The sequence below is a fragment of the Danio rerio genome, chromosome 9 (genome assembly GCF_049306965.1).
Source record: "Danio rerio strain Tuebingen ecotype United States chromosome 9, GRCz12tu, whole genome shotgun sequence".
NCBI lineage: Eukaryota > Metazoa > Chordata > Actinopteri > Cypriniformes > Danionidae > Danio > Danio rerio.
This window is the reverse complement of record NC_133184.1, coordinates 50,682,501-50,694,934: the sequence shown is the minus strand read 5'-3', so window position 1 is coordinate 50,694,934 and position 12,434 is coordinate 50,682,501. Positions and strand designations below refer to the sequence as shown.

At 36.5% G+C, this 12,434-nt stretch overlaps 1 protein-coding gene and 1 long non-coding RNA gene across 3 annotated transcripts in view; one reads left to right on the top strand and one right to left on the bottom strand.

The window, feature by feature from the left end:
* The window catches only part of nostrin (nitric oxide synthase trafficking), a 29,608-nt gene that overhangs the window by 15,495 nt on the left and 1,679 nt on the right, over positions 1-12,434 (top strand). Inside the window, 5 exon segments of the mRNA NM_001113604.1 lie at positions 2,078-2,203; positions 2,288-2,396; positions 6,346-6,434; positions 7,148-7,273; positions 8,688-8,901. Of these exon segments, the coding sequence (NP_001107076.1) occupies positions 2,078-2,203; positions 2,288-2,396; positions 6,346-6,434; positions 7,148-7,273; positions 8,688-8,901 (664 nt within the window).
* Positions 8,986-12,434, bottom strand: part of LOC141374964 (uncharacterized) — a 124,118-nt gene continuing 120,669 nt past the window's right edge. The window contains exon 3 of one of the 2 annotated variants that reach the window (XR_012385652.1): positions 8,986-10,703. This is a non-coding gene — a long non-coding RNA (uncharacterized lncRNA). Of the gene's footprint in view, positions 10,727-12,434 lie in introns of both variants that reach the window. The other variant, XR_012385653.1, reaches the window with a different exon arrangement.

Here is a 12,434-nt window from a genome sequence, read left to right as displayed (position 1 = left end):
GGAAGCGAAGTGGGAGAGAGAGAGAGAGGAGGTAGGTTAGGGAAATGTCCTCGAGCCGGGATTCGTACTCGCGATGTTCTGACGTGCTTTTGCACCATATGTCAGCGCGCCAACCACTAGGCTATTGCGCCAAGTATAATAGCCATTTTTGGCAAACAAGTGAGATATCTGAGAAAGACAGACAAAAAAGGACTGCAGTATACGTTACAGGAGTATATTCATGACATAATAGACAACAGATTAGAAAATAACAAAACCAAAATTGAAGCTAGCTTAGCCTAGCTGCCTCATAAGCTAGCCATTCAACAGCTCAGTTCATGCACAGCAGGAGAGGTGAAATTTAAAAATAATCTAATATTAACAAATTAAACCGTGATTTCTCTTTATTTCTTTATTTATTTCTCTTTATTTCTTTAGACAACAGATTAGAAAATAACAGAACCAAAATTGAAGCTAGCTTAGCCTAGCTGCCTCATAAGCTGGCCATTCAACAGCTCAGTTCATGCACAGCAGGAGAGGTGAAATTTAAAAATAATCTAATATTAACAAACTAAACCGTGATTTCTCTTTATTTAGCCAAAAAGCCTAATAGATTAATTGTTGTGCAATGAAATGGAGCATTACTAACAGACCAGGAAACACACAGACAGTGTTTCTCCATAATTCATTCAAAGAAAGAGCAGCCAGAAAGGGGAAACTGATGGATTTGTGTTGAATATTAGCACCATTGACCCATAACAATGTGCAAGTAACTATATCTGTCAGTATGTTTGTGTGCGCTTTATCCAGTTTCTATTCTAATGTGCAGTTATGTGGAATAAAAAAAAATCAATTGAACTGCAAACCAAAGTATAAATAGCAGAAGTAAACAAACAGATTTTCCCTACACGCAAATATTAATCAGACACCAAATATAAAAGCAGACACTAACCTACTATAACGTCAATCACCAATGACTACATCTCCAAAAGACTGACGAAGACATCAGTGAATTGTAGCTCTAACTTGGACATGAGGGTTATAAATTACTCAAAAACATCTGCGGGTGAAGTATAATGATCACAAGTGCTCAGAATGTAATCATATCTCGTTTTTTTCTGTTGATATGCATTTTCAAATATTCGCAGCTTGAAACAGATGGAAATGTGACTGCTATTAGTATGACTATGGCGAGGGCTTAACAGAGCAGTGCTCATAATAGAGCAATAAAGAAAAAGACAGCTGTGAAACATGACCTGCTTTGTATTTTTGTATGAAACACAATTAAGATTTGTTTAGGGTAAGAGGTGTGCGAGTTCTTGTCGTCGGTCTATGACTGAATGTGTCAGCAATATCAAAACAAAACCAACTTAACTCCGCTTCTTTAGCGCCCCTCACAGAGCTTGATCCATGCTGGCATTTCTCCTCTTGGGTTTTAGGTTTTGAAAAGAGAAAAATTTCCACCATCTCGTCCAAACTTTAAGGATACCGGGTATCAGATTTGCACAATTAATATGCACAATGCTTTGGCTTGTTTCCCTCGCTCTAAAGTTTAACAGAGCCCCTGCGCGTAGCTGCAGTTGCTAAGCCATGATTGGTGGGTGGCAGTTTTTGGGTGTGGCTTAGCGAAGGGTCAATTCAGTAATGTTCAAGACTTCAAAATTGTTCACACTTTGTTCAACAGTAACATCATAAACATTTTTTAAATTATTATTATTTTAATTGATTTTTAGCCATAATTAATTTTTTATTTTAGCCATAAAATCTAAAGACAAAATTAAGTAGAAAACATAATGGGATAAAAAAAAAGTTTATTAAACATTGAAAACCAAATAATGAACATTTAATGGGGTTTAGTAGCAAAACTAACTAGTAAAAATGATTTATTTTGTATCTAAATATTTTAATAGAATATATCTTAGCATATGAAAACAAAAGTTTTATATATAAAATTGTAAATATTGCATAAAAAAAAGTGAGCTGACACTAAGACACTGTCACATTAGACTCTTGATCTGCGTATTTACCTAATGAATAAACTGCCTTTGGGATTAGTTTTTGTGTCTGATTTGCATGAGCTGGATGTTTTTGCTGTCAGAGCCACAAGCAGATTGATCAGGCTGTGCGGAGGGTGGATGTGGAGAAAGACATTCAGTCTCTGGTTGAGGACGTCGCCACAACAGCGGACGAAAACAAAGCTGAATTTCTCATGGCTGACTACTTTGTAAGACTGACTTTCCGGCACAAATTCATGTATACAGAAACTGAAATTAAATGGACTCATGTTTGTGCGTGTGTGTGTGTGCAGGAGGAGGAGGGAAAGACAATGATGGGAAAAGACAGGAGAAAGGACGCCATCAGGACTAAACTTCAGCGTCTGGAGGACTGGATCACCAAATCTAAAACAGACAGAGAAGGTTTGATCCAGAAGATTTTGCTTTAGTGCTACTGAATCTTTCATTCAAGTGATTTGTTCCAAATGCGGGATTCACCGAATTTCCATTGAACTGAAATTAAACTTCACAAGCCTGATATTTTCTTATTTATTTTAATTTCTCCACGTGGAAGTATATACCACACAAACAAAGACAATTAATCAGTGTGCAAATTACAGGGGGGGGGTCTGACACCCTAATTAACGCTTGATCCCCCATGAAGAGCATCAAATCAAGACGTATGGGGGTCTGTCCTTTAATATTTAAGAAATCGTTTTCTCTGAGCACCCCTATAATGGTCCATACCATTGTGAATGCATGTTTGCACCAAAAATATTTATTTAGCAGCTTGAAAGCAGCAAATCTGGAGCACTAACAGACAGTATAAGTGCTCACAAAGCATGTTTCTTGTATTATAGGCATTTGTACTGTAGGTGTCCATAAAACTAGATGCATATTTTATTATACACTTGCTCGCACATGGAAGTTAAACAGCAAAACAAAAAATATGTGCAGTCTTTCATGGTCATTCATTAATAGATGCAGGAATGCAAACCATTTAATTAATAATCACAAATGTCATTGAGAACCACTCAATATCCTTTAAAACAAAAGTTTAATGAATAAATTAAATAAAATATGTAACTTTGGTTCGCTAAGGTATATTACCGAGCATAACCGGAAAAAACTTGACCCCCTCGATAGTCAAAGTATAATTCGCACCCTGCAATTAATATATACACAATTGCGCAGTCTTTGAACATAAACAGTCAGTTTAAATTATATAGATAATGAGGTTAATATATACTTTAGAATGTGATGCAATGATATCCACATATCCTCCCTCTGGAAATAATCATAGAGAAATGTAGAATAAAGAGTCACCGACCGTGTCGAGGAATACTCTGATAGTTCAAACGCCAATGTTCCACCCTTTCTAGAAAACACAATGATGAACGTTGTTCCTTGAAACCCAAATCAACAATCAGTGTTGTCCATTTAAAGTATGCATCAAACAATCATCAATCATTGAAACCTCCAGTACAACAGGTCCTGTCTACATAAGAAATAAACTAAAAGCAAATCTTAACTTAATATTGAAAATACATTCAAGCTTAAACACTCAGTCAATACTCACATTTAAGAAGCAACAATAAAGTTCTCAAAATACCAGAACCAGAGTGGGTTGGTGGCATCAGTTCACATGCCCTCTATCAAATGCAACTCACTTGCTCTATGGTGGCCTGGAATATATCCGGTTATCAATCCCCTCTAGCAGAGCCTAGTGGCTCTTACTGACATTATATCCAGTTTATCACACCACAAGGAACCAATGATAATTATTAAAGCATGTAATACTTGTTCGTTACAAAATGAAGCAAACAACTCTTAATGAATGATAACAGTATATTTGGCTTACTTGATTCATTCAGCATCCAAACATTGCAGTGTTGCTCTGAGACTTGCAAAACAGATAATTTTGGCCGGCAACTCCTCAGAACATTCTCCACTGTTCCATGGTCTTGCCATTTGTAGATATTGGGTGATTTGCTGTAGTCTCAAAGCTTTAGAAATGGCTTTATAACCTTTTTTAGACTGGTAGATCTCAATTATTTTCTTTCTCGTTTGTTTTTATTGTCTTTGGATCTCAACATGATGTCTAGCTTTTGATGATCTTTTGCTCTTCTACTTCTTCTTCTTCGTGTTGTTTTATGGCAGGTGGCATCCAACTTTAAGGTGCATTACCGCCACCTACTATACTGGAGTGTGAACCAGAATGATTATGAAGCTCATAGTATATGTTATATTCTATATATTAGCCCAGTTTGCCTTAAAAATGAAATTAAATAACTTTAGTACTCTGTTTGGCTAAGCATTTGATTTGTTTCTATTGTACCCTGCTGTATTTTCTTGAATACTTCCCTTTCTTTATATTTCTGACAATGACTTATTATATGATCAACTGATTCTTTCACTAGACAATATTCGCATAACCCAGTAGGATGCTTTCCAATGATATGCAATGTTTTATTTAATTTAGTGTGCCCTAGTCTTAATCTAGATATTACATTGTCTTCCAACATACTTCTTCTCCTCTTCATCCTGCCTACTTTCTTTTGAATGTTAAAACGATGTGTCCCAGTATTTACATTGTCCCATTTATTTTGCCATTTAATATTGATTTTCTCTTTAATTATTGCTTTCATCTTTTTTTACTGAATGGTATTTCCATAACATTTTCCTGCCTTATTGCCTCCTTCGCCAGTATATCAGCTGTTTCATTCCCTTTAATGATCTACTTCACTTTGTCAGGTCCTATTTAAGTGATTTCTTGATTGCGAACAGGTGTGGCAGTGATTAGGCCTGGGTGTGGCTAAATAAATTGAACTCAGGTGTGAAAGCAGATTTACATACTACCAGACGCATCGGTAGATTTTACAATATAAGAAAAGAGAGAAAAGGATGAGGAGTGTAATTTATTTTATGTACAAAAATATATTAATGAATTTTACAGTCATGTTAAAATATATAAAGATGCCTCTAAGAGTTTAAATCGAGTAGGTGTGGCTTTTACAGTTCCTGAATTTCAAATATCAGTAGGAAAAAGGATTAGTGACGAAGTATCTGTATATACAGGAGAAATGATAGCACTTTTATTAGCATGTCAATGGGTAGAGGAGATAAGACCTTTAAAATCAGTTATCTGTTCAGACTCGAGTTCTTCACTTACAAGCTTACAATATAGTAATTCAGAAAGTAGACCAGACATTTAATTAGAAATAATGCAAACCTTGTACAGAATTCAAATGATGGGTCTAACAGTAATATTTTTTATGGGTTTCTGCTCATATTGGTATTCAAAGAAATGAAATTGCAGATAAGGAAGCAAAACAAGCTGTCAAAAATAATGACATCAGTCTAAATGTAAGTATAAGTAAAACTGAAGAGTATTATTAAGAAAAGAATGAAGGAAAGGTGGCAAAGACAATGGGACAATGAAAATAAAGGCCGGTGTTTTTATAAAATTCAAAAGAAAGTAGGAGAAATGAGAAGTGTCGGAAAAAACAGGAGAGAGGAGATAATATCCAGGATGAGATTTGGACACACAAAATTAAATAGTACACTTTTTAAAATGGGGAAACATGGCACAGGACAATGTGAGTTTTGTGGACAAGAGGAGACAGTAACATGTGATATTACACTGCAAGAAATATGAAGATGAAAGGAGAGAACTTAGTAAGAATTTAGATGAAATAAAAGTTCAATTCAAATTAGATGACATCCTACAAAATAATTCAGGAAATAAATGTTTTACCTTTTTATCAAAATATCTTAAAAATTCGCATTTATGGGGGAGGATTTAATTAAAGAAAGTGGAAGTGAGGGCTAAATCATAATGATCCACACTCTATACCAGTTGGTGGCGGAAATACACCATTTTGTTGTTTGTCAACCGCCATTAAATTGAAGAAGACGAAGAAGAAGAAGCAGATTTACGTTATGCTTTAACAGGGGGCAAACACTTTCACACATTGTTTTACATATATTTTTAGATTTAGTTTTCTCTTAATGATAAAAACCTTCATTTCAGAACTGCATGATGTGTTTACTTGTGTTATCTATGACTAAAATTTCAATTTCTTAAATGATTTGAAACATTAATGTGTGACAAACATGCAAGCAATTAAGAAATCATTTTTAAGTACAACTGTATATGTATATATAATTTAAACATAACTTGTCTCTTGTCTGTCTGGTCAGGCGCAACGAGAGAAGTGGGAAACTGCTGGTGATTTTATGGAAAGCTAAATTTTGTGTGAAATGCCCCCTTTAAAAGAACATTTTATTCCTCAGAGATCTTATTAGGTGTTCCTGTGCTGTTATAATGTACGCCTTTAGCTCAGCACTGACACATAAATCTGGTTTTCAGGTTTAGAGAAGATGGTGAAAGTCTATACAGAGCAACCAAACTTCTCAAACCAGAAAAACCTGGAGGAAACCGAGCAGTTACTGGAGGAGGTGAGACACTCTTACATGTAATAACAAACATGTAACATCTAAATTACATTTTCATTGAGACTTTTTGACTATTTAAAGGTGCAGTATGTACGTTTTTGACTCTTTTAATGCATAATAATAGCATGCTACGTTTGCAGATATTTACCAAACAAGTGAACGTACTTGATTATCTGTTAAACATTGCTTAAAGTCAGTTATTCTCCTTGGAAAACGTGTATCACGGGTCAGTATGTCTGTCTCAGTTTTGGAATCTATAACCAGCCCACTGCCAGTTTACCCAATTATATTTCAGCACCTTGGGTTGCCTTGATAGTAAACAAACCGTTTTTTTCTTCAGTTATGAAGGCTGCATCGATGTATGCGGGTATGGCCAAAAATGCAGATACAGTGCTATAAAAATCCACATAAGCTGTTTTTTTAATTAGTAAATAATATAAATAGTACAAACATAAATGTTAGCTGAGCAGCTTAGTGTAATGCTTGATTGTTAGGCATGCTCACTCCTGTTAATGTCGTCAATCTGGCAACCTGCTTGTGAGTCAAGTCATCGTAGGAGGGGCCAGTTGATCAAACACAGTCTAATATTTTGAATTTGGACTGCAATATCTAGTTCAACCACTAGGTATTTCTGTCCAATTTCAAAGTGTACAATATTATATACAGTAACTTTTAATATTTGGTTTATTAAACTATTGTCTGATTCATCTCGACAGGCCATCCTCAAACTAGACCTTTTAGAGGCAACGCACTGCAAACTGACTCACAGTCTGGCAGAGATTGAAGGGAAACCCAAATCAAGACATCGATTCAGCGACAGCATCACAAAATGGAAAGAAAAGGTGCGTTTTACAATTTCTGTCCAACAATCCACTGACTTTTTTTATTTGAATTTATTTATAGAAGGTAAAACTGTTATCAGTATTCATTTTAAATGCAAATGTTTTAGAAGTTTCATTGTAGTTCTGCAGGGAATCTAATAATTGCTAAAATTAATTAAAAAAATTCTGAAACGACTAAATTACTTGAACCAAATTTCAAATGTAAAAAATAAAAATAATAAAAATAAATGTAATAAAAACTATAACGGTTTAATTACTTGTATTTGAAATTAATTATATTTTCATTTTAGTCAAATTATCACCAGCAGCATCATTCATTCATTTATTTTCAGCTTAGTCCCTTTATTAATCTGGGGTCGCCACTTTGGAATGAACCGCCAACTTATCCAGCATGTGTTTTACGCAGCGGATCCAGCTTCAACCCATCACACACCCATACACACTCATTTACACACATACACTATTGACAATTTAGCTTACCCAATTTATCTATACCACATGTTTTTAAACTGTGGGGGAAACCGGAGCACTCGGAGTAAACCCACGTAAACACGAGAATAATATGCAAACTCCACACAGAAATGCCAACTAATCCGCTACCCACTGCTCCACCCCTATAGGGGGATTGAATAAACTAAATTGGCTGTAGTGTGTGTGTGTGTGAGTTTGAGTGTGGTTGGCTGTTTCTCAGTACTGGGTTGCAGCTGGAAGGGCATCCGCAGTGTAAAACATATGCTGGATAAGTTGGCAGTTCATTCCGCTGTGATGACCTCTGATGAATAAAGGGACAAATCTGAAGGAAAATGAATGAATGAATATTATGGTGGATTTATATTAATATAAATAAGTAAATATATTATTTTAAAGATTTATTTTAAAAGTTATAGTCAAATTAAACTTCATCCATTGCTGATTGTCAGTTATTATCATTATTGTATTATTTTTTATTTGTTTACTATTTATTGAGATCCAATACATATTCAAAAATATATCAGTTACAGGTAGTTGGCATGACTATATGTGTGTTTATGTAGTACTAAAATTGTGCAATTGTATTTGTGTTAAATAACTAAAACTAAACTTAAAAATTTAACGATATTTACATTTATAAAAACATGACATATCACAGTTTTAAAGTACTGACTAAAATAGACCATTTTAAACAAACAAGCAAAATATTATAACAGTGGATTCAATAAATCCTATAGTCTATAAAACTGAATTGAAATATGTAAAACCAGGACATGAAAAAGCATGTAAATGTGTTTATTGAGAGCACTAATTTAGCTTCATGTTTTTTTTATGACCTTGCTACAATTTCTTGACTGTGATATATGCATTTCCTTAAGGCCACAGTCTGGAAACAGCCAAGGTTGAATAAAAAGACTCAGTTTTGTGTCTGGTTTTGCTCCAGGACTGTGAGCACAGTGTAGTGCAGCTTTCTCGACCGGTGAGGATCAAAAAGACTCCTTTCAGATCACGTCAGTCCATGAGGGCAACAGTGAGCAATGAGACAAGCCCAAGCCCTGAAGGGACTGGAGAAAACCCCTTGAATGAGGCGACCAATTCTGATGGCCAAAAGAATGGCCCGGTTAATGGAAGTGTATCTGAATATGAAGACGATAAAGGTAAATATACACAATACAGGTGATGTTTAAAGTCCAAAATAACCGAAAGTTGTTTTATTTTATTTTATTTTATTTTTTTTTTTTGTATTGTGATGCAGTTCTGATAAAAAACGGAATATTAAATGAGAAAACAGTGGGCGTAGATTGTTTTTTTCTAATGCTAGCTGATTGGATGTAGTAAAGAAGGCATTTCATTTAAAAAAGATCAGGAAAAGAGTTTGGGGAGAGTTATTACAACCTAACAGACACCTCCTAGTCACCATTTCTGTTTGTTGTGACAGCTGGAGGAGGGTGGCTAAGTATGTTAGCCACACCCCTTACCTCAGACAGACGTAATCTGAGAATTTAAGCACCTCTAAAAAGCCAGGAAAGTGAGTGAGTCCAGGGGCCTCATGTATCAACGCTGCGTACGCACAAAAACTTTGCGTGCACCAGGTTTCACGCTCAGAATCGCTCACGTTTGGATTTACTAACGATTAAATGAACGTGAGAATGTGCGTTGTTCCACGCCAACTTCATGGCAGGCGTACGCACAGTTCTTGTGCGTGTTTGTTTTATTTCCATTGGCGACTTCTAGAGGCAATTGTGTTAAATAACTACAAAGTATTTTTGAGCCGTGCAATGGCAGCTGACAGCTGTATGGGACGAGATCATCCGCATGTCTAGCAGGTATATAAGGTTTCCATACCATACAGTTGACCAGCCAAACATTAAAGCACAATTTGCAGCGGTCGCCTGTCTTCCCAAGGTAATTAGAGCGATCAACTGCACTCACATTGCTATAAAGGCGCCATCTGAAGACGAATTTGCATATGTGAACCAGAAAAATTTCCATTCAATAAATGTGCAAATAATACGTGATGCTCAAATGCGCTTAACATAATACACACACTTATTAATGATTCCTACTTGTCTTCCTCATGATGTAGAGTAGGCAAAATCTGATACGTAGTGGGGGAAAAAGAAGAATGAGTTCATCAGACGCTGGATTCGAACCGCGTTCTTGAATGACAGGGTCAAAACATGTTGCCATGTGTGGTACGAGCTACGCCACTCACACTGTTGATGTCCTCCCTCTTTAGCTTTGTTGTCTCTGCCGATCAAACAAGCGGAAATCACTCAACTAGCTCATTCCAAAGACAAACTTGCAAATAACACCGTTTTTCTTCGGTCTACCTCCGATAGGAGCACCTCCAATTCACATTCTGTTCAAAGTTCTGTTTAGTTTAGAGTGTTGGGGAGGGAAAGTATAAAAATTGGAGTTTTCAGTTCGAGCATGTGCAGAATTTCACAGAGGTAAAACAACACAGATGCAGGGGAGAAGTTGACTGCGTTTACATGGACATCAGTAAAAGAATTATTTGACAAGTTCTTAATTTGTTTACTTTAACTGCTGTTTGGCACTTTCACTTTTATTCAGGAACATGTTATGCATGCCCCCCGTGAAAAACGAGATATTGCATACGAGGAACTGCTGGAAGAATGTTGTTTTAATGGAATGGTTGATACCGCACAATGAATTGAGGAAAAAAACCTAATGTACTGTAACGTTGCGTACTGTACACTTAACGTACTGTAAACTTAGTAACTATATAATTTTGACTACGGTATGTCTTTTAAACACTGAAAGAGTTCTGCTGATGATACTAACCAACTTTGCCATCTGAATAAACAAACAAAGACCACTGATCGCTTACCAAATCTGTAGAGACAGGACAATCAACACCAACTGGAACTGCGTTTTTTTTAAAAGGAGATGAGCAACAAATCTGGATTTTACCATTTCCAGATGCATTAAAGCTCTCATGTAAAAAAATCGCGTACACTGTAATCCACACTTGAGTCCAGCTGCGCTCTCATAGCAGGGAAATGAAAACAAAACCTTTATTGCAGCACATTTATAAACACAACACTGAACCATGTCTCCAAACAATTCTTCTTCTTCCTCTTGTTTTTTTCAACACAGTGTATCCTCTCTCTGTCGTTTTCGAAGCTATCATGCATATTAAAGTTGCACTGCGCACACCAGGGATGTCCAGACTCAGTCCTGGAGGGCCGGTCTCCTGCAAAGTTTAGTTTCAACCCCAATCACACACAGATGGCCTAGCTAATCAAGCTCTTACTAGGCGTTCTAGAAACATCCTGGCAGGTGTGTTGAATCAAGTTGGAGCTAAAATCTGCAGGACACCGGCCCTCCAGGAGCGAGTTTGGACACCCCTGGCATACACAATAGAGCGCTTATAGGTTTAAAGCAAGTCTTTCTCATGTATTAATGCTGCTCACTCAAATGCGTCACGTTGTACTCGCTGGTACAGACATCCAGTCTCCATGCTGGAATACACACAAGGATCTTATGGTCAAGACGTAGCTTTGAAAATTCGTTTCAAAGCGGAAGAATGAATTTGCTCAAACTTTTTAGTGAAATATATGTGTCCTAATGGTGTTTTAAGCAGCTTGAGACACATATATGACTGTCAACATCTCAAAAAATGTGTTCTGGCGTTTCGTGACCCTTTAACTGAAAAAAATAACAGGAAGTGCATTTTCAGATTTCTATTAAAGATTAAAAGGACAAACTACTTTTTGCCTTTTAGCCACAAAACTAGCAATGTGAACTAACAATACCATAAGATTAGTTTATGTTAGCTTCATTTATACCTTAACAGTGAAATTTTACAGCATTTACAATTATATTTTTTCATCTACAGAAAGTCTTTCTGGTTCATTTAGTATGTTGGAAATAAAAGCGTTTCCATATTTTTTACAAACTATTTTTAGTGTCAATATTATAAGCCGTAGTTTTTTTTACTACTGTTGAACCGGCATAGTGGCTCATTGGTTAGCACTGTTGCCTCTCATCAAGAAGGTCGCTGGTTCGAGTCTCGACTGGGCCAATTGGCATTTCTGTTTGGAGTTTGCATGTTCTCCTCGTGTTGGCGTGGGTTTCTTCCATGTGCTCTGGTTTCCCCCACAGTCCAAACACATGCACTTTAGGTGAATTGAATAAACTAAATTGGCTGTAGTGTGTGTGTGTGTGTGAGAATGAAAGGGTGTTTTCCAGTACTGGGTTGCGGCTAGAAGGGCATCAGCTGCATCAAACATATGCCAGAAGAGTTGAGAGGGGTCTGGCTGCAGACTCGGTGCAGTGCAATCTGAGCTGCATCCAATGATTTTTAATGCGCTCACCTAACCCCACCCCTAACCCTACCCATCACAGTGACGTCACTCGCTCCATTGAGTCTGACGTTGCATCGCTGAGTGATGCAATCTCAGCTTGCATCATCAAGGCTGCATCCAGATACTATTGGAATAGTTGGCAGTTCATTCCGCTGTGGCGACCCCTGATGAATAAGGGACTAAGCCGAAGGAAAATTAATGAATAAATGAACAAACTAGTTACCTTACCTAACTGACCTAACTTGCCTAATTACCTTAGTTAAGCCTTTAAATGTTACTTCAAGCTGAATACTAGTATCTTGCAAAGTAACTAGTAAAACAGTGTGTACTATCATCATGGCAAAGACAAAATAAAT